The 23,257-nt window shown below is 37.9% G+C and overlaps 1 protein-coding gene across 18 annotated transcripts in view; it reads left to right on the forward strand.

Moving 5' to 3' along the window:
- PTBP3 (polypyrimidine tract binding protein 3) overlaps nucleotides 1–23,257 on the forward strand; it is a 122,581-nt gene that overhangs the window by 28,423 nt on the left and 70,901 nt on the right. For 6 of the 18 annotated variants that reach the window (XM_025888626.2, XM_025888623.2, XM_025888627.2 and 3 more), the window contains one exon: nucleotides 11,188–11,269. In XM_025888626.2, the coding sequence (XP_025744411.1) occupies nucleotides 11,239–11,269 (31 nt within the window). In that variant the 5' untranslated portion in view covers nucleotides 11,188–11,238. Of the gene's footprint in view, nucleotides 1–11,187; nucleotides 11,270–12,891; nucleotides 12,974–18,511; nucleotides 18,667–23,257 lie in introns of those variants that run through there. The other 12 variants (XM_025888630.2, XM_025888624.2, XM_073876542.1 and 9 more) reach the window with 6 other exon arrangements.

Genomic DNA, 23,257 nt, shown 5'->3' on the forward strand with positions numbered 1-23,257 from the left:
GTCAAACAGGGAACCTCAATTGTGCTTTAGTGATTAAGTATATTTTTGTGGAGAAGCCCCTTTATGTAGGCATTATTGATTGCCTTTGAGGCTAATTTCAGTCTTCAAGCATGACTAAAAGCCAACATCCACCTTAAATCACACTGTTGATCTTTTTGGTGGGGTCAGTACCTACCCTAAGACTGGCAGTGACCTAAGCCTCCAGGTTTAAAAAGGAAAATAAAAAGATACTTAGGTGTGACCTTCCTGGTGTTTAGATGTTACTTCCCAGAAGGAGGGGGCAAAAGCCACACCTCTCATTGGCAAGCTTAAATTCTTTACTATACAAACTGTGAGCCAAACTCTGAGTAATATTAAAATGAGGTGGTCTTGTGCTAATTCTAACAATATTTGAAAGACCCTTATAGAAATAAAAATACTTCTGGGGCGCCAGGATGGCTCAGTTGGTTGAGCGACTGCCTTCGGCTCAGGTCATGATCCTGGAGTCCCTGGATCGAGTCCCGCATTGGGCTCCCTGCTCGGCGCGGAGTCTGCTTCTCCCTCTGACCCTCCGCCATCTCATGTGCTCTCTCTCATTCTCTCTCTCTCAAATAAATAAATAAAAATCTTAAAAAGAAATAAAAATACTTGTTACTAGTCACTTGTAGTATAGTAGTAACTAGCAGTTACTCTACATTGTTGAGTAAGAACTAGAGATTTCTCACAGTCTTACTATTACGTTCACAAAGGAAAAATTGTTTATTTCGCTTCTGAATATTTATTTTGAATAGAATATAAAAGAAAATACTGCATTCTAAATGAAGAAATAATGTAGCATAATTTATATACCAATAAATTGCAAGTAACACTAAATTTAATAATGGGATAGTTAAGTGTGCCATTATAAAATTTTAAGAATCCATTAAAAATAATTATGAAGAATATAACAATGTAGCAAAAGTTTATGTTATAAAAGAGTTAGAGAGAGGAACATAGATTCATATTATAACTTTGCAAAATGCACTTAAAAATGAATTATAAAAATAAACTAGCTATTTAACATCTGTAGATTTATTCTGAGATAATTGAATGAGTATGCAAAGTTGCTTAAATAAGGATGGGTATAGAGAAAACTTTTACTTCTTTTTTTTCTCTTAACAGGTCTTATCAGTGTTCTGCAGGAAAAGTCCTAATGCCCAGGAAGATACATAGTTTATTCTTATTCCCAGAGGTTAATCATAAATGGGACTATTAGATCTCCTCTGTAATCCTATACAAAGAGGGTTTCATTTTTATTTATTAGAAATGGATATATATTTTAAGAGTTTGTTACATAAAATGTGAAAAGCGTTACTTTCAGTTTTTCTTTTTTTTAAGAATTTATCTGAGAGAGTGTACACACATGAGCAGCGGGGAGAGGTAGAGGGAGAGTGAGAAGCAGACTCCCCATTGGGGAGGTAGCCTGATGTGGGACTCGATCCCAGGACCTTGGGATCATGATCAGAGCCAAAGACAGACGCTTAACCAACTGAGCCAACCAGAAGTCCAGTTGCTTTCAGTTTTTAAGCGTGTTTTATGAAAACCAAGTCTTTTATCAATTTTTTTAAATCAGTTTTTTTGTTGTTGTTAGAATGGGGAAGTGACATTTCTTTTTAAAACTTTAAAAAGTTTTCTTTATTTAAAGAATGTTACCTTTCACCTTTTTGATTGTTACCTAATAATAACTACATTGAATATGTGTAACTTTTGAAAATGACTGAAATTAATCATCAGTGTTTATTGCCAGTGTTTAAGGGATGCTTATGTATTAGAAATATTATTCCTCAGGGGCGCCCGAGTGGCTCAGTCGTTAAGCGTCTGCCTTCGACTCAGGTCATGATCCCAGGATCCTGGGATCGAGCCCCGCATCGGGCTCCCTGCTCCGCGGGAAGCCTGCTTCTCCCTCTCCTACTCCGTCTGCTTGTGTTCCCTCTTTCGCTGTGTCTCTCTCTGACAAATAGATAAATAAAATCTTAAAAAAAAAAAAAGAAAGATTAATCCTCAGAGTGACCCATGAGGATGGGTACCTTTATGATTCTTTTTTATAGATGAGCAAACTGAGCCTTGGGGAGGTTAAATAATATGTAGTATCATACAAAGGTAAATTTAAGGTTGTGGAGCCTGTTCAGACCTAGATATGGTATACTCTAGAAGACTGTATTTTAAACCACTTTACTGTTATGTTTCTGTGTTTATTACAACATCTCTTTATAGTAGTTCTCAGTTGGGTACACATTAGAGCTATGGAAATATACAGGTTCTGCCTCAGCCTAGATCTGTTGGTTAAGAATCTCTGGGGTGGGACTTTATAAATAGTATTCATTTTATTTTATTTATTTTTATTTTTTTGAAGATTTTATTTGAGAGAGAGTGAGAGAGAGCACAAGAGTGGGATGAGGGGCAGAGGGAGAAGCAGGCTCCCCACTGAGCAGGGAGCCCCATGTGGGAGTCAGTCCCAGGACTTCGGGGAACATGACCAGAGCCCAAGGCAGATGCCTAACCAACTAAGCCACCCAGGTGCCCCAAATAGTATTTATTTTAAATGGCTATATGGTTGTAATGCATAACCAAGGCAGAGAGCCATTACACATAATGTACCTGACACTATGCTGTAGACTTTGGGGAAATATAATTGAGTATAAGACACAGCAATAGACTCAAAGTAGCTGAAAAAAAACTTCGCATACATATTTGACAAAATGTGTGATATTGATAGTTATATGTATAGGAAGGATATGTTATGCAAGTGTGCTAATACCCTAAACCATACACATTTTAATGCTGCAAGACAATCAAGATTAAGTTCAACCTCTTCATTTTGGGGATAGAAAAATTTTCAAGGATGTGGTATTATTTATCTGTGATCAGTAGTCAGGAATGGATATGTAGTGAAGGGCTAGTGTTTGAGGTGGAAAAATAGCATAAAGAGGCAAGAATAAAGATAACGTGTCGGGGGCAAATTACAGGACAGGAGTGTTACTGTGAGTAGGAGGTACAGGTTAGAAAGAACTTGTAATAGCCATCACAATAAGTTTAGACTTGATTAGGTAAGCAACAGGCAAAAATTTCATGTTAATGGTTGGTGATTTCCCGGTTAGGAAACTAGGTAACAGTTTATTAAATGAGATAGAAAGAGAACCGTGAATAACTCAGTTCTCTCCCCAAATGGAAACTGAAATGGCATGTGTGCATTAAGAAAACTGTAGACAATTTTATGGATTCTTAGCTGTGAAGCACTGTGGGGCCTGTGTTAACAGTTTGACACCTTTGTTAGATGCATTTTAGGTAATCTCATGTGCCTCCAAGGGAGTGCTTTCCTGAAAGTTTTTGTTGTTGTTGTTTTAAGATTTTATTTGAGAGAGAGCAGGAGAGCAAGTGAGAGTGCACATGCAGGGGGAGCTGTAGAGGGAGAGGGAGAAACAGACTCCCCACTGAGCAGGGAGCCTGATGCAGGGCTCCCTCCATCCCAGGGCCCCGGGATCATGACCTGAGCTGAAGGCAGACGCTTAACCGACTGAGCCACCCAGGCGCCCCTGAAAATTAGTTCTTTGTTAGCTTTTTGATGCTGAAATTCTAGAGTAAGAGTTGGTTCCTCGCAGGAGAGGTTTGTTCTTCTTTGGGTGGCGGAAAAGGTGTTTTGCACTTTTGGCTATCTTCTCTTTCTAATGGATGACTTTCATGACACTGTTTTATTCTTTTTTCCATCAGTCTGTCTTTTAAATCCTTTGGTAGAATTCTTACTTGCCTTTCCTTTGAGCTGTTGTATCCCTTTGCATTTTATTTAGGAGAGGCTGTTCTATTTTCTTAATTTTTTTGATTTTACAAAGCTCTTATTTGCTCATAATTTAAATTTGTTTAATTTTTCTGGTGTATATTGTCTGCCTTTTGATTCTTTCCTGCCTTTATCTTAGGTTTAGATTCCCATAAGTAACTTATATGATTGTGGTTTTTTTGTTTTGTTTTGTTTTTGAATGTTGTCTGCCTTTGAAGGGATACCTTGTGGATCACCATCATAATTATAGGCATGATCTCTGAGAATTAACTGTAGTAGTTGATATCTCCATCTCTATAATTTTGTCATTTTGACAATGTTATATAAATAAAATTGTAGAACATGTGAATTTTCATTTTGAGAATATGGTTGAGATTGTTGTGTATGTTTTATTTTAAAGAAATCACCAAACTGTCCAAAGTGGCTGTACCATTCCTGTCAGCAATGTATGAAATCCACCTTCTTCCACATCCTCACCTGCATTTGATACTGTCACTATTCCTTATTCTAATTGTTCTGATAGGTGTGTGCTGATGTCATAGTCATAGTCTTAAGTTTTATTTGAAGTGCTCTCTTTGTTTAAAATTTGCATTTCCTTAATGTCTAATGATGTTGAGTATCTTTTCATGTGCGTATAATCCATTTGTATATCTTTGGAGAAATGTATTTTCAAATCCTTTTTGCCTATTTTTTACAAATACAAATATGTCTTTTTATTACTTAGATTTTGCAAATACTTTCTCCCATTCTCCAGCTTTTCATTTTTTTGATGGTGTCCTTGAAGTACAGTAGTTTGGTTTTTTTTTAAGTTTTTATTTAAATTCCAGTTAGTTACATACAATGTAATACTAGTTTCAGGTGTACAATACAGTGATTCAGTACTTCCATACATCACCCTATGCTCATCACAAGTGTGCTCCTTAATCCCCAACACCATTTATTAAACATGCCCTTCCACCTACTTCCCTCCTGGTAACCATCCCTTTGTTCTCTATAGTTAAGAGTCTGTTTCTTGGTTTGCCCCTCTCTCTCTCTCTCTCTCTCTCTCTCTTTTTTCCCTTTGCTCATTTGTTTTGTTTCTTAAATTCCACATATGAGTAAAATCAAATGGTATTTGTCTTTCTCTGACTGATTTATTTTGCTTTGCATAATACTCTTTAGCTCCATCCATGTCATTGCATGTGGCAAGATTTCTTTTTCTTTTTTTTTAAAGATTTTATTTATTTATTTGACACAGAGAAAGAGTTTGTAGTGAGAGAGAGAGCACAAGCTGGGGGAGCAGCAGGCAGACAGAGGGAGAAGCAGGCTCCCCACTGAGCAAGGAGCCCGATGTGGGGCTCAGTCCCAGCACCCTGGGATTGAGCCAAAGGCAGCCGCTTAATCAACTGAGCCATCCAGGTGCCTCAAGATTTCATTCTTTTTATGGCTGAGTAATATTCCATTGTGTATATATACCACAACTTCATTTTCCATTCATTAATTGATGGACACTTGGGCAGTTTCTGTAATTTGGCCTTTGTAGTTAACAGTACTATAAATATTGGGGTGCATGTATCCCTTTGAATTAGTATTTTTTTATTCTTTGGGTAAATACTCAGTGCTATTGCTGGATTGTAGGGTAGTTCTATTTTTAACTTTTTGAGGAACCTCCATAATGTGTTCCACAATGGTTGTACCAGTTTGCATTCCCCCCAGCACTGCCAGAAGGTTCCCCTTTCTCTGCATCCTTGCCAACACCTTTTGTTTCTCATGTTGTTAATTTTAGGCATTCTGACAGGTGTGAGGTGATATCTTTTTGTTGTTTTGGTTTGCATTTCTCTCATGATGGGTGATGTTGAATATGTTTTCATGTTGTCTATTGGCTGTCTGTATGTCTTCTTTGAAAAAGTGTCTGTTCATGTCTTCTGCCCTTGTTTTAATTGGATTATTTGTTTTTGGGGTGTTGAGTAGTATCAGTTCTTTATATATTTTGGATACTAACCCTTTATTGGATATGTCATTTGCAGATACCTTCTCCCATTCCATGGGATGTCTTTTAGTTTTGTTGATTGTTTCCTTTGCTGTGCAGAAGCTTTCTATTTTGATGGAATCCCTATAGTTTATGTTTGCTTTCATCTCCCTTGTCTCAGGAGACCCAGCTAGAAAGAAGTTGTTATGGCTGATGTCAAAGAAGTTATGATTTTTACAGTTTTTATGGTTTTTATTTTTTCAGGTCTCAAATTTAGGTCTTTAATCCACTTAGACTTTATTTTTGTATGTGGTGTAAGAAAAGTGGTCCAGTTTCATTCTCTTCTTTTTTTTTTTTAAGATTTTATTTATTTATTTATTTATTTATTTGAGAGAGAGAGAGAGAGAGAGAGCATGAGAGGGGGGAGGGTCAGAGGGAGCAGACTCCCCACCGAGCAGGGAGCCCGATGTGGGACCCGATCCTGGGACTCCAGGATCATGACCTGAGCCGAAGGCAGTTGCTTAACCAACTGAGCCACCCAGGCACCCGGTCCAGTTTCATTCTTTTGCATGTTGCTGTCCAATGTGTCATTTAGTTTTGACCATATTTTTGAACTCAATATAAATGCAGTAATATATATTCTTTTGTGACTGATTTCTTATGCTCGTGAGATTTATCTATGTTATTGTATGGAGCAGTAGTTCATTCTGATTGCTATAAATCCCTGAACGCATTTACAAAAATCTATCCATTCTGAGAAAGGGGAGCCCTCTTACACTGTTGGTGGGAGGGCAAGCTAGTGCAGCTACTCTGGAAAATAGTGTGGAGGTTCCTCAAAAAGTTGAAAATAGCTACCCTATGACCCAGCAATTACACTACTAGGTATTTACCCCAAAGATACAAATGTAGTGATCTGAAGGGGCACCTGCACCCCAATGTTTATAGCAGCAATGTCCACAATAGCCAAACTATGGAAAGAGCCCAGATGTCCATTGACAGATGAATGGATAAAGAAGATGCATGTATACACACACACACACACACACACACACACAACGGAATATTAGCCATCAAAAAAATCTTGCCATTTGCAGTGATGTGGATGGAACTAGAGGGTAATTATGCTAAGTGAAATAATTCAGTCAGAGAAAGACAGTTATATGATTTCACTCCTATGTGGAATTTAAGAAACAAAACAGGAACATAGGGGAAGGTAGGGAAAAATAAAACAAGACGAAATCATAGAGGGAGGCAAACCATAAGAGACTCTTAATCTCAGGAAACAAACTGAGGGTTGCTGGAGGGAGGGGGGGTAGGGGAATGGGGGTAACGGTGATGGACATTAAGGAGGGCATGTGATGTAATGAGTTCTGAGTGTTATATAAGACTGATGAATCACTGAACTCTACCTCTGAAACTAATAATACACTATATATTAATTAATTGAATTTAAATGAAAAAAATTTCTTCATTTACTTAAAAAAAAGTCTGTCCATTCTGTCATTGATAACATTTGGCTATTTCCGGTTGCCTGGGTGGCTCAGTCGGTTAAGCGACTGCCTTTGGCTCAGGTCATGATCCTGGAGTCCCGGGATCGAGTCCTTCATTGGGCTCCCTGCTCACCGAGGAACCTGCTTCTCCCTCTAACCCTCCCCCCTCTCATGTACTCTCTCTCTCTCTCTCATTCTCACTCTCTCAAAATAAATAAATCTTTAAAAAAAAAAAAACATTTGGCTATTTCCAATTTGGCGAGTAGAAATAATGCTGCTGAGAACATTCTTATATGTTTAGGTTCACATAAGCATTCAATCTCTTGAGTGCATCCATAGGAGTAGAATACATAAGGATTGTAGGATACTCATATATTCAACTTGAGTATATTGTTAGTTTTCCAGAGTTGTGCCAACTTGCATTCCAACTAGCAACATACTAGCTCTGATGCTCCACATTGTTATCAACTCTTGATAGTGTCCATCTTTTTTATTTTTATTTATTTATTTTTTTAAAGATTTAATTTATTTATTTGTCAAAGAGAAAGAGAGAACATAAGCAGGGAAAGCGGCAGGCAGAGGGAGAAGCAGGCTCCCCACCGAGCAAAGGGCCCGATGTGGGACTCGATCCCAGGACTCTGGGATCATGACCTGAGCCAAAGGCAGATGCTTAACTGACTGAGCCACCCAGGCGTCCCTTTTCAGTCTTTTTTAGTATCTAGTATTTTATTATGGTTTTAACGCTCATCTCCCTGATGACCAATGGGGTTAAGCATCTTTTCATATGTTTATTGGATATGATATTAGTAATTTAGATAATAGGTTAGAAAAATTTTTTTTCTGGTTCACTTACAGTATTGGTGGCTGTTGTGAAGCTCTGTGTGTTCTTATTCTGGAAGTCAGGCTGAAAGAGCAGCCCCTCTTTGGAATATGCTCCTATTTCAGAGGCAAAGAGGAAAAAATTAGCAGAAACTACTAATATCTTTTGAAGCTTCTGCTTGGATTTATCAAAGTTCATGTCTATTCATATTCCATAGGCCAAAGCATATGACAAAACCGTGCTCAGTGTCAGTGGGTGAGGGAAGTATTCTCTCACAAGAGGCATTGCAAGTCATATCACCATGGATGGGGGTGAAAAATCCTTTCACAGGAGAAGGAGAAAGCACAAATACTCTCCAACAAAAATAAAGTCTACTACTTTGTTAGGTGCCTGTTGAACTCTTGTCATTTTCTTTTATCTTGACTTTTTCTCAGTGATTGCTAATGAGGTTTTTTTTTTCCTCCTTTTTTCTTTTTCATAGTAAGTTCTGGATATAAAACTGGGTGGCTCAGGGGCGCCTGGGTGGCTCAGTCGTTAGCGTCTGCCTTCGGCTCAGGCCATGATCCCAGGGTGCTGGGATCGAGCCCTGCGTTGGGCTCCCTGCTTGGCGGGAAGCCTGCTTCTCCTTCTCCCACTCCCCCTGCTTGTGTTCCTTCTCTTGCTTTGTCTCTCTCTATCAAATAAATAAATAAAATCTTTAAAAAACAAAACAAAACAAAACTAGGTGGCTCAGTCAGTTAAGTGTCTGACTCTTGGTTTTGGCTCAGGTCATGATTTCAGGGTCCTGAGAAGGATCACCACTCAGTGGGGAGTCTGCTTGAGATTCTTTCCCTTCCCTCTCCCTCCCCCTTAGCTCTTTCCCCACTCTTGCTTGCATGCTCTCTCCCAAATAGATAAATAAAATCTTAAAAAAAACCAATAAAACTTGTTGGTTATATGTAGTGCAGATATTTTCTCCCACTCTTTAACTTGCCTTTTAAATCTTATGTCTTTTGTTAAATAAATTTTTTTTTTAAAAATTGACATGTAGTGTTAGTTTCAGGTGTGCAACATAATGATTTGATATTGTGTATATTGTAAATAAAATTATTAATTTCAGTGTTGTCTCATTTATCAGTATTTTTCCTTCATAATTGTGCTTTTTTGTGTCTTGTTTAAGAAATCTTTCCTTACTCCAAAATTATGAAGATACTCTTCTGTTATCTTCTAGAGTCTTTATTGTTTTGCCGTTTATATTTCAGTTTGCAGTCCTCTTAGAATTAGTGCTTAGTTGACATTTTAACATACCTCTGTAAGTCTAGGAAAAAGCTGAAGTGGTTTCAAATTAACTCAGTTTACGTATAGAAACATACGGATACTAAACTCATGTATATGTAGAAAATATATCTATTAGTAACACCTCTTTTACCAAATCCTCAGAGATAAAAACATACTGGACATGTTTAAATTTTTACTGCATTTAAAACTGCAGAAATTCATCTTTCTCCATAATTGCAGGTAGCCAGTGAACCACAAAGTCTTTCCTATTTCAGACATCATCAGGAAGATAACATATGTTCCTTAAATGAGGCCTTAATCCTGGTCCTTCTCGAAGTTGAGATTTTCATTTTTATTTCATCTTGTGTGCTTACTTAATTTCTTCCTCTTGTCCCAATTTGTCTGAAGAAATTTCTAGTGAAGAAACAAGGGGAATAATATCTGGATGGTTTAATATAGGAATTGTTTAAATAATTGTATTTCTGTTATGCAAACACATTGGTGGTTTGCCTTTAGCAAAGGCTGAAGTTTCCTACGGTGGTACTTAACACCTAAACATTAAACATCTTTTGGAGAGTTATTACTATTTTAATATTTGTAGGAGAGTTTGGGAATTAAGTTTTATCATCCAGTAGACCAAAATACTTGACCTTAAGAATTGACCAAGTTAAACAAATAGTAACACTTGGAAATTGTTTGATTTTAACTTTGTACATGGCATTTATTGTCCATTGTAAATGTAAATTTTTTAATCTTTGTAATAGATCTTAAGTTAAAATGAGAAGGCTTGTCTGACTTGTCTTTTAGCATTGACAGTTCAGCTTGCAATTGGTCAAAACTTTTTTTTTAAGATTTTATTTATTTGATAGAGACAGCGAGAGGGAACACAAGCAGGGGGAATGTGAGAGGGAAAAGCAGGCTTCCCGCGGAGCAGGGAACCTGATGGGGGGGGCTTGATCCCAGGACCCTGGGCTCATGACCTGAACCGAAGGCAGATGCTTATTGACTGAGCCACCAAGGCACCCTGAATTGGTCAAAACTCTTACCTGTAGAAAAGAGTAAATTATTTAAACAGTAGTTGTTTAAGAAATAGTACACATTAAAGATCATTTTGAACATTAGTGAATAAAAAAATCACTGATTATAAAGGACTTGGTCAACATAGAAATAAATTTCATCTTTGTGTTCAATTTTAAAAAAATACATAGGTATCAAGAAGTTGGGATTCTTAGTGGGTGCTACACAAGTTATTTGCATATGAGTACTTAGAAATAAATATACTAGGGGCGCCTGGGTGGCTCAGTTGGTTAAGTGTCTGCCTTTGGCTCCTTCATGATCCCAGGGTCCTGGGATTGGGTCCCATGTCCGGGTCCCTGCTCAGTGGGGAGCCTGCTTCTCCTTCTCCCCACCCCCACCTTGTGCTCTCTCTCTGACAAATAAATATGAAATCTTAAACTAAAAAAAGAAACAAATGTACTACAAAAACTTGACATCTTAATATACTTAAAATATACTAAATATTCTTTAAAATAAATTGCAGGAATAGTTTCAGGGTATAACCCCTAAATGTGGTTTTTGGTACTTCAAATGTAACATCTGAAGATAGGGTTTGTTCAAAAAGGGTTGCAGGACTGTGCCCCCCATTATGTGATAGCAGTTGTGTTTTTTTTTTTTATAACTAACAACCACGTGGATATGCAGTAATTTTTCTTCTGTAAAATTTACTTCCAACCTTCATTTAGATGTTTTGATTCTTGAGGACTTCCCCTTAAATGCCTTGATATTCAGACAAAGTAATATTAACTTTTGATATTTTTAGTAGTAAAGGTGGACCATTATCCAAGACTTCTTTTATTAACATAATATTGCCGTTGCTTTTCAGCGGGGATCTGATGAGCTTCTTTCTTCTGGTGTCGTTAACGGACCTTTTACCATGAACAATTCTACTCCTACAGGTGTGTATGGTGAGTTTTCATTTTTTTCAAAATCTAAAATGTTTTCTTTCCATGAGTTTCAAAAAAAATTTTTTACACTCTTCTTAGCTCATCTTATAAGCATTTGTTGAAGTCCATTATTTATAATAGAACTAAAATTTATTGCAGTAAAGTTCACATAAATGAAATTACCAATTGTAGCTCTTAAATTTTAAGAATTAATTTGGATCTAATTTGATAATTACTTTTTTGATTGATGTTCTTTGTGATAAAACTGTCAATAGGTTGGTGACCCAGAACAATTGAGTTAAAAGAGCTATATTTAAAAGCTTGTGTTTAATGATGGTTTAGAATAATAGAAGTATTAAAACTATAAGATCACATGATTTTTAAAAAATTGGAACATAATTTACATTCCATAAGTTACCACATGGTTTAAAAATAAGTGTTCTTGGGCACCAGGGTGGCTCAGATGGTTAAGCGTCTGCCTTCGGCTCAGGTCATGGTCCTGGGGTCCTGGGATTGAGCCCCATGTCGGGCTCCCTGCTGAGCAGGGGAGTCTGCTTCTCCCTCTCCCTCTGCCTGCTGCTCCCCCTGCTTGTGCTCTCTCTCTAATAAAAAATAAAAAAATCTTAAAAAAAAATAAAAATAGGTGTTCTTGAAATTTGGGGACTGTAAAATGAACTGGCAGAGTGCAGCACTGGAGGAAGAGTAAGCAGTTAAGAGGCTACTGCTGTGTAGGATATCCCAGTAAGGGATGGTAATTTGTACTGTACCACTAGCAGTTGTGATAGAGAGAATAGGAGAATTCACTGAAGGTGAAATTGATCGTAGCTGGTGATTAATTGAATGTTTGAATAAGGGATTCCACTGATGATTTATTTCCAGGTTTTGGACTTGGATAATTGTGTAGATGAATATTGGTGCCATTCATATAGAAAATATAGAAAGAAGTTGGACAACATAGGAGGTTCAGATTTTTATATTTTGAATTTGAGGTTCCTTTGCAACATCCAAATGGAAATGTTGGATAGTCATTGGGTTCTTCTGGTCTCAACATCAGGAGAGAAATTTGGAAGTTAGTATCATCCACAGTTGAAAAGGCATGTAGAGTGGAGAGTTGCAGAAAAAAATCAGATTTTTATTTTTAAATATTTTACTTATTTATTAGAAAGAGCACACAATCGGGAGAGGGAGAAGCAGGCTCCCCACTGAGTGGGGAGCCCAGTGTGGGGCTTGATCCCAGGACCCTGGGATCATGACCTGAGCCAAAGGCAGACGCTCAACCGACTGAGCCACCCAGGTGCCTCTGAAGGCCAGATTTTTATCCAAATGTTTTTGGAGTTATAGGGAATAGGAAATGAGTAGACCTCACTTTCCAGACCCTGAGCTACATGGTGTTTGGGAGAGTGAACAGCTTTTATGTGAGGACTGTATAAGAGAAGTGGACTAGGTTCGGTTAAGGCAAAAGATGCAATGAAAATTCATTTAAGAGATTAAGAATAAGTGGGAATTGGTTAACCATGGTACACTGCTCTATAGTACTAAATGGAAAGATTTTGTGGGCAGGACAGCAGCAGAGGATTTGTTCATGTAGAAGTGTGAACAGAGTAATATGAGCATGAAACTAAAGCTGTTTTCTCAAACTTGAGCTGGCGTCAGAATCACCTGGAGGGCCTGTTAAAGCACGGTTCCTGAGTCCATACCCAGAATTTCTAATAAAGTAGATCTGAGGTGAGTCCTGAGAATTTGTATTTCCACCAGTTCCCAGGTAATGGTGATGTTGCCATTTGAGGAACCATACTTTGAGAAATGCTGTATGAAGAAATAGTAGAATCTGAAGTTTCTAAACCTGGTTATCCTCCTGGTCTGGTAAGCTTGTAAGAAAATGTCTGTCCTTAGGGTGCCTGGGTGGCTCAGTTGGTTGAGCATCTGACTCTTGATCTCAGCTCACGCCTTGATTTCGGTATTGTTGAGTTCCAGTTTCACGTTGGACTCCACACTGGGCATGGAGCCTACTTTAAAAAAAAAAATCCTTACTCCTAGAGTTACAGTACATCTAGGGTAGGACCCATTATGTTTGTTCTTATTTTAAAAACAGGTCACTTTGGGGCGCCTGGGTGGCTCAGTTGGTTAAGCGACTGCCTTCGGCTCAGGTCATGATCCTGGAGTCCCGGGATCGAGTCCCACATCGGGCTCCCTGCTCAGCAGGGAGTCTGCTTCTCCCTGTGACCCTCTTCCCTCTCGTGCTCTCTATCTCTCATTCTCTCTCTCTCAAATAAATAAATAAATACAATCTTTAAAAAAAAAAAAAACAAAAAAAAACAGGTCACTTTGTTTGGTCACATTTATGAACTACCAGGATGGATGACCAGAAAGACTTCATGCCGGTTGATTGATTACTTAGGAAAAGAAAGAAATATGAAATGGGAGTTTAGCTGGCAGCAGCAGTTTGTTCTGTTTTGCTTTTATGTTTTGAATTTCTTATATCCCGTTCTGTGTTCAGTGTTTCTCTTCCTGAAGCATATCTTCTTTAGTAGCTGTTTCTGCAAAGCTCTATAAATGGTAACTTCTCAGACTTTGACTAAAAATGTCTATTTCATTATCACTATTCAATGTTAGTTAGCTATTTTGAATTTTAGGTTGACAGTTGTTTTCTCTTAACACATCCAAGGTACTGTTCTATTATTCTTTTGGCTTCTGTTGTTTAGAAGTCTGTTGTCAGTCTTGGTTATTACTTTGTAGGTAAAATTACTTCTCTTTAGTTATTTTTAAACATTTTTCTCTTTATTTTTGTTCAGTGGTTTAACTAGCTATTTGTAGGTATGGATCACAAGTTCTCAACATCCAGGATGCTCACTAAAATAGCTTGGGAACTTTGAGGAAAATATAGATACCTTGACCTACCCCACACCAATTCTAAAATTTCGGGGTCGGGGAGTGGGCAGTGGAGGTCTAGGCAGTGTTTTTTGTTTATTTTTAAAGCTTCTTAGTTGATAATCTAAGGGTCAGCCAGTGTTGAGGACTATTGCTGGAGACTTACTTTCATTTATCCTGCTTAGGAGTGACCCAGCTCTTCCCAGAACTGCCTCCTCCTGAAACTCAAGTTAGACATGTATAGGACCTTTTCATTCAGGCCTGCATTTGTTTTAACCTCATACATTCATTGTCATGTCTTTCTCCTTGAGGTCCTATATTTTGGATAATTTCCTTAAAATGGTTTTCTGATTGACTCATTCTCTGTTCAGCTTTGTCTAATGTGCTCTTTAATCCTTCTATTAAATATTTGCTTATAGTCTAGTGTTTTTCCTTGTGTGAGTCATAATTTTTAGCTTAATTGTTTTTTTCTTCTGTGAGAATCTCTAAGGTGTTTTGTGTTTGCTCTGCTAGACTTTCTAAGGTATCACCGGCCCCTAACATGTTCTAATGTATATGTTAATTTTATTGCCTTGGAGATTCTTATACCAAAGGAAGAGAAAATTCAGAATCCAAACATTCACATTTTCCCATCAGAATCTGAACAGAGATAGGCTTCTTTTTTAAACACGTTTGAAAAATGAGATTTCTCTTTTGTTTTTTCTTGATGGGAAATTTCTAATTTTAGTTTGCTTTCACTGAGGGGCTTGGCTGTTGACATGACATCGGGAAATTTCACTTTTTTTTGAGGTCACTTATACAGCAAAAATATTTTTGTTATTTAATCTAATATTTGCAAATTTCTAAAAGCACTAAAATTTCAAGATTTAGGTGTTCCATTCTTTGACTATAATAAAGATTCCTAGTTGATTTTGAACAAATTTGGGGAGAAAGGTTTTAGGGCTCATTTACAAAAGAGTTTTTAATCCCTGCGTGAGGTAGTTTTTCAAAGATACAGAAATTTTAAAAATCACATTGGTAATGGGTAGGTGAAAGAGTCAGGTGTCCTGTTATGCTGAAGGACCTTTTTGGTATTCAGTATAATCTTATCACAAATTTTTTGTGGTTCATTTAATCTAAATGTGGATTTAAAAATAATTTCTAAAATTTGATGACTATAGTATCTCTCTGTTAGTAGAATATTGCTTGTTTGGTAAAGGAGTTATGTATGTACCAAACCAATTGCAGGTACACGTCTGCCCCATAGGACTGTCAGAACAGTATTTTTTTTTTTTTTAAAGATTTTATTTATTTATTTGAGAGAGAGAATGAGATAGAGAGAGAGCGTGAGAGGGGAGAGGGTCAGAGGGAGAAGCAGACTCCCCGCCGAGCAGGGAGCCCGATGCGGGACTCGATCCCGGGACTCCAGGATCATGACCTGAGGCGAAGGCAGTCGCTTAACCAACTGAGCCACCCAGGCGCCCAGAACAGTATTTTTATCATGACACTGTTGCACCAAAACTTCTGTTTGTATTATTACCTCACAAAAAGTTGATCTTTAATGTAGAACTTTTTTTTTTTTTTTTTGAGAGGGAGGAAGGAGGGCAGAGGGGGAGAGAGAAAGAATCTTAAGCAGGCTCCATGCCCAGCACGGAGCCTGACTTGGGGCTCAATCTCACGACCCTATCATGACCTGAGCTGAGATCATGACCTGAGCCAAAATTGAGTCAGATGCTTAACAGAGTGAGCTACCCAGACACCCCTTTAATGTAGGACTTTTTTAAAACTCAGTTTTCATTAGTTTTAGATATTTCACTTTTGATGGAATGACTTCCCAAAAGCTTTATTTTTATTCCATTGAAATGATTCAACATTCAGTCATTATTGGGTAATAACTGATTTTTCATTGTTAGCAGATGGTGATAAAACTGTTATAATTTAGCTGCTGGCAAAGTTCTATTAATGGGATCAACATATTAAACTGTTACTTTACACATGGAGAAGAAATTTCTCAAGTTAAATTAATTCAGAATTACACATTTGTGGTTTTACTGCAAAGACATCAAATGGAATTGGTGATAAGCACAGTTGTGCCTTTCCTTCTGGGAACCTGACCTGTGATCTCATGTTTGTAGGTCTTAATTTTATGTCCTTTGATAATTATGAAAATGTTTTACATGTTTCTTCATGAATTGTATATTTCTCTTTTTAAATTCAATCTTAGGAATTATGGTAGAGACTATTGTGTACCCTAATACTTTTCTGTTTTCTTTAGTGCCAACACTAATTTTTATCTGGGCATATTGCCTCCCAAATTAAATAGCTACTTTCCAGTCTTCCTTATACCTAAGTGTGGACATGTGTTTAAGTCCTGGCTAATGAGATACAAGTGGAAGTTATAGAAACTACTTCTGGAACGTTTCTACATGGTTGCAATTTTCCTCTTTTATCCAGCTTCCATCTTAGGTGATGAGGATGAGGGCCGCACCCTAACAGAAAGACAAGTAGAACCTGAGTCACTGATAACTTTGTATGTCACCATTCCAGTTTTGGAATTTCTACAGTTAGACTTTTTACATGAGCAGTTATTTAAATAAAGCAGCCTTTATTTTATGCAGGACTATGATTTCAGATAAAAGTAAACAAATGAGGTGAGCCCTGTAATCACCCTGGCATTTTTTCTGGACTATCTGGACTATGTAAGATTGCCTGGGGATCCCAGGCAAACATGGCAGAATTGCTGAGTTAAGAGACAGAGATCCAAGTTTGGGAAGGCTGAGGCAACTGGGAGCTATGGAAGCAGTGTATGGAAAAGAAGGGAGCTCTGTGAGAAAAGTGCTCCAGAAATCTCCTTTTGAATCTGTTGCCAAGTAGTAAGCCACACATGCCTTACCAATAACAGTACACCAGCTCTAACATAAAGGCTACTCTAAACCTACTCTAACAAAGCTTAAAAACAAGCTCTAAAACAATTGCCTGATCTGAAAGTACCTTTTTTTCCAGAAAAGAATCTGGCACATTAAAGGAATAAAACAAATTCTAGTGCTCACAGTGTTGACTGTTCAATCAAAAATTGCCAAACATGGAAAGAACCACAAACTGTGACCCATAACCAGGAGGAAAATCAGTCAACAGAAAGAGACCTAGATGGGGCACCTGGGTGGCTCAGTCAGTTGAGTGTCCAACTCTTGGTTTCAGTTCAGGTCATGGTCTCAGGGTTGGGAGATCAAACCTCACATTGGGCTCCACACTCAGAGTGGAGTCTGCTTGGGATTCTTTCCCTCTTCCTCTCCCTGCCCCTGTGTCTTCCTCTGCTCTTGTGCATGCATGCGCATGCGTTCGTGCGCTCTCTCTCCCACCCCAAATAAATAAGTAAAACCTTAAAAAAAGAAAAGAGACCTAGGAGATGGCAGAGATAATGAAATTAGCAGATTTGGACTTCGAAATGGTTATTAAAAGTATGTTTAAGGATTTAAACTGTTAGCGTAATAAGGAGAAAAATGGAACTTCTAAAGATAAGAATATGTCTAAAAAACACATGGCATGGCATTAATCGCACTTGTTCTGCGGAATAAATGATAAGTCAATTTAAAGACAGCAGTGCGGGGGGACCTGGCTGGCTTAGTGGAGCACATGACTCTTGATCTCTGGGTTGTGAGTTCAAGCCCCACATTGAGTGGAGAGATTACTTAAAAATAAAATCCTAAATAAATAGATAGATAGATAGAAAGAAGACTAAAGCACACAGACCAAAAAGGATTGAGAAAGAACTAAACAGAGTCTTCAGTAAACTATAGAAAAAAATCAGGTGGTCCAAACATGTGTGTAATTCAGGTCCCAGAAAGGAAGATGGGGGCAGGGAAGTATATATACCTGAAGAAATAATGACTGAAAATATTCCAAATATAGTAGAATCTATAAAGCCACATAACTAAGAAGTTCAATGAACCACAAGCAGGATAAATACAATGAAAACCTCACCAAGGCTCATCATAATCACATTCTTGAAAACCAGGAATGCAAAACAAATCTTAAAAATAGCCAGAGGGAAAAAAGTTCCATTTTATTCAGTAGAACAAAGGTAAGAATACAAAATTTTATGTCTGAACTGTAAGCAAGAAGACAACAGAGTAACATCTTTAAAGTGCTAAAAATAAATATAATCATCTATATCCATTTAAAGTTTCAAAAATGAAGTTAAAATCAAACTTTCTTTGAGGCATACAAGAGCTGAGAGCATTTGTCAGTAACAGATGTCTGTTACATGAAATGGTGAAGGAAATTCTTCAGACTTGAGGAAAATGACACCAGCTGGAAACTTGGGTCTGTACAAAATGGTAAATATCCACAAAGTGGATATATGACTTCTCCCTCCTTTTTTTTTTGTTTTGTTTTGTTTTGTTTTGTAAATTTAAGATAATTGAAGGAGGATTCTGGGAATAGTGGAGTAAGAAGCACCAGGAATCTGACTCCCTACCTAGACAACAATTGCACTGACAGACTCTTTCTGTAATTTGGAACTCTGGAATCTATTGAAAGCTTGCAAGTTGTTCCAGAGGAAGACTTAGAAGGTAAATTGTGTTTAATTTTGGTCAATTTCAGCTCTTAGCACTGTAGCAGCCACCCATCCTCTCCTCTTTTTTTTTTAAGATTTTATTTATTTGGGAGAGAGAGAAAGAGAAAGCATGAGCTGGGGGAGGGGGGTGGGGGACTGGGTGGAGGGGGAGAGGGAGAAGCAGGCGCCCCGATGAGCAGGGAGCCCAATGCGGGGCTCCATCTCAGGACCCTGGGATCATGACTTGAGCCAAAGACAGACACTTAACCGACTGAGCCACACAGGTGCCCCCCAGTAGCTACGTACATGTTCCAGAAGCAGCTTATAAATAGCTTGAGGGAGCCAACATGGTTAGAAATGACCATGTCTTCTTAATTTTCAGGAATCTGTGTTCTGTTTGTTAATTGCTTCTTCTGAGCGCACAGTTGCAGACAAAGAGGCAGGCAGCCATTGTCTTTGCATCTCCTCCTATTGTAGCCAACTCCCCCCCTCCTCCTATGACTTATAGTGAATTCAAAGAGCTGGCACTCTTTCCCTCTCCCTTCATTTTTCCTCTTTCACCCTTTTTGGGAGTGAGATATTAAAAAAACGACTGCATCTATAGGGAAGATTAGAAAGTGATAGTACATGCCTGGGAGAAGGCTCAAAAGAAACCAGAGAAGATCGTAAATTTACATAAACCCAAGGCTGGTACAGAGATAGCTTACAACAATCAAAAAAACAAAAAACAGTAACAAAAACTTAGAAGACCCTGAAGAAGGGGAAGAATCTGATTTCCAGAGTTACCACAGTCCCACATTATTTTTTAATAAAGATTTTATTTTAAAGATTTATTTATTTTAGAGAGGGAGAGTGTGTGCCAAGTGGGTGGAGGGATAGAGGGATAGAATCTTGAAGCAGACTCCCCATTGAGTGCAGAGCCCGATTCAGGGCTCAATCCCATGAGCCATGCCTGAGTCAAAACCAAGAAGTCAGATGCTTAACCAACTGAGCCACCGAGGCACTCCAATAAAGATTGCATTTTTAAGTAATCACTTCAGCCAACATGGGGCTTGAAGTTACACAACCCTTAGATCAAGAGTCGGATGCTCCACTGACTGAGCCAGCCAGGTGTTCCACCACAGCCCCAAATTTGATGAAAAACATGAGTATAAACATCCAGGAAGCTTAATGAGCTCCAAGTAAGGTGAACTCAAGGAGACCCACATGAGGCACATTATAATCAGACTTTCCATAGACAAAGAATTTTGAAAGCCAAAAGAGAGAATCAACTCAGCAAATACAAAGGATCCTCAATAAGAATATGAGCGTGTTTCTCATCAGGAACTTTGGGGGCCAGAAAGCAGTGGGCCTAAAAGAATGAAGATTTAAATTTTTTTTTAGTCCTGTATTTGGCAAAACTGTCCTTCAAAAGTGTCTTTGTTTGTGTTTTAGTTTAAATAAATTTGATTTAAAAAAATAGATCATTTGTGTGTAACACACTTGACTCTAAAGTCCAATCACAGATTAAGAAAAAAAAAAGGGTGCCTGGCTGTCTCGATTGGTGGAATGTGTGACTTCTGATCTTGGGGTTGTGAGTTCAAGCCCCATGTTCGAGGTAGAGATCCTAAAGGGCACCTGGGTGGCTCAGTTGGTTAAGCATCTGCCTTCGGCTCAGGTCATAATCCCGCAGTCCTGGATTGAGCCCCATGTTGGGCTCCCTGCTCAGTGGGGAGTCTGCTTCTCCCTCTCTCCCCTCCCCCTTCTCCTTTTGCCCCTCCCCCCACTCGTGTGCGCGCACGCTCTCTCACTCACTCTCAAGTAAAGTCTTAAAAAAGATGTGGTGTGTATACACACACACACGCACATATGGAATGGAATATTATTCAGCCATAAAAAAATGAAATATTGCCATTTGCAATGACATGGATGGTGCTAGAGAGTATTATGCTAAGCAAGATAGAAAACAAGAAATACCATATGATACCCCACCAACAGTGCGTGATGGTTCCTTTTTCTGCACATCGTCACCAAAACCTATTCTTTCTTGGGTTACTGATTTTAGCCATTCTGACAGGTGTGAGGTGATATCTCGTAGTTTTGATTTGCATTTCCCTGATGGTAAATGATGATGAGCATCTTTTCCTCTCTGTTGACCATCTGCATGTCTTCCTTGGAAGAAATGTCTGTTCATGTCTTCTACTCATTTTTTAATTGGATTATTTGTTTGTTAGGTGTTGAGCTTTATAAGTTCTTTATATATTTTGGATACTAACCCTTTATTGGATATGTCATTTGTAAATATCTTCTCCCATTTTGTAGGTTGTCTTTTAGTTTTGTTGATTGTTTACTTTGCTGTGCAGAAGCTTGATTTTGCTTTAGTACCAGTAATTTATTTTTTCTTTTGTTTCCCATGCCTCAGTAGACATACCTAGAAAGAATTTGCTACAGCTGATATCCAAGAAGTTACTGTTTGTGTTGTCTTCTAGAATTTTTATGGTTTCAGGCCTCACATTTAGGTCTTTAATCCGTTTTGACTTTATTTTTGTGTGTTGTGAAAGAAAGTGGGCCAGTTTCATCCTTTTGCATGTTGCTGTCCAGTTCTCCCAACACCATTTGTTGAAGAGATTCTTTTTTTTCCCATTGGATATTCTTTACTGCTTTGTCAAAGATTAATTGACCATATGGTTGTGGGTTTATTTCTGGGTTTTCTCTTCTGTTCCATTGATCTGTATGTCAGTTTTTGTGCCAGTACCATAGTGTTTTCATTACTACAGCTTTGTAATATAACTTGAAGTCTGGAATTGTGATATCTCCAGCTTTACTTTTCTTTTTCAATATTGCTTTGGCTGTTTGGGGTCTTTGGTGGTTCCATACCAGATTTTAGAGGATTGTTTTTGTTCTAGTTCTGTGAAAACTGCTGTTGGTATTTTGATAGGGACTGCATTAAATGTGTAGATTGCTTTGGGTAGTATAGACATTTTAACAGTATTTGTTCTTCCAGTCTATGAGCATGGAATGCCTTTCCATTTCTTTGTGTTCCCTTCCATTTCTTTTATCAGTGTTTTATAGTTTTCAAAGTACAGGTCTTTCACAAGAGCTGCATTTTTAAAAATGTTACTAATATAAAAACTAGCATGTGACTTATTTGTAGCTCTACATTTTTTCCCATGTAATTTAGGAGACTAATGCATTTAAAAGAATTTTTAGTTCGTGTTTTGGGGCACATGTGTATAAGGTTATAGTATTGTGACATCAGCAACAGAAAGAGTTGGGGATAGAGGTGTAAAGGAACAGTTTTTATATATTACTGAAGATAAGCTGGCATAAATTCAGATTAGAGTGTTATAACTTGAAGATATGAAGTATAATCCCCATGGTAACTACAAAGAAAATAGCTGTAGAATATGCACAAAAGGAAGTGTGAGTACTCGAAGTCATAGAGACACGGAGTAGAATGGTGGTTGCCAGGGGCTGGAGGAAGAGGGAAATAGGAAGGAGTTACTGTTTAATGAGTATAGAATTTCAGTTTTATGTGATGAAAAGAGTTACTGAAATGGATGGTGGTGATAGCTGCACAACATTATGAATGTTTAATACCACTGAATTCTATATTTGAAAATGGTTAGGATATTGAATTTTGCTATGTGATTTTACTACAGTAAAAAGAAGGAAAGAAAGGGGAAAAAAGTATAGATTCCTCTCTATGGAAAGGTCTACAAGATACATTAAGTGTTGGGGCGCCTGGGTGGCTCAGTTGGTTAGGTGTTTGCCTTTGGTTTGGGTCATGATCCCAGGGTCTTAGGGTTGGGCCCCGCTTTGCACTCCCTGCTCGATGGGGAGTCTTAAAAAAAAAAAAAAAGGATATATTAAGGGATGCCTGGGTGGCTCAGTTGGTTAAGCATCTGCCTTTGGCTCAAGTCATGATCCCGGGCTCCTGGGATCGAGTCCCGCATCGGGAGCCTGCTTCTCCCTCTGCCTGCTGCTTCCCCTGCTTGTGTGCGTGCTCTCTCTGACAAATAAATAAATAAAATCTTTAAAAAAAAAAAGATAGGTTAAGTGTATAAAACATGATGTAAAAAGAAAAAAGATAATTGACTATTTAAAGTAAGATAATAGTAATATATTTGGGGGGTTATAGCATATGTGAAAAGTAAAATAAAAGACGGTAACAGAAAGGTTTTGATGAGGGAAGTAGACATATACTTTGAAAAGTTCTTACATTATACCTAGGTTTTATCATTTGAAGGTGGACTGTGGCAAGTTAAAGATGCATATTGATGATTTATCCCCAGTGCAGTCACTTAAACAAAAGTAAACAAAGAGTATAAAGATTCCAGTTAAAAAGCAGAGATTATCTGCCTTTTATGTTTATATGTTTCATTTATGCATGACATATTCTCTTTTCTTGAAAAATTGATTTATTATGAAATGTCTCTTCATCCCTGGTAATATTCCTTTTCCTGAAGTCTACTTTGTTCAATACTGGTACAGCCACTCAGCTTTATTATGATTACTGTTTACATATTTATCTTTTTTCATTCCTTTTACTTTGAACCTGAGATTTATATTTAAAATGAATTTCTTCTGGGACACTTGGCTGGCTCAGTCAGTAGAGCATGTGATTC

The sequence above is a fragment of the Callorhinus ursinus genome, unplaced genomic scaffold, assembly GCF_003265705.2.
Source record: "Callorhinus ursinus isolate GAN/ISIS: 27379988/994484 unplaced genomic scaffold, GSC_fseal_2.0 scaffold24, whole genome shotgun sequence".
Taxonomy (NCBI): Eukaryota; Metazoa; Chordata; class Mammalia; order Carnivora; family Otariidae; genus Callorhinus; species Callorhinus ursinus.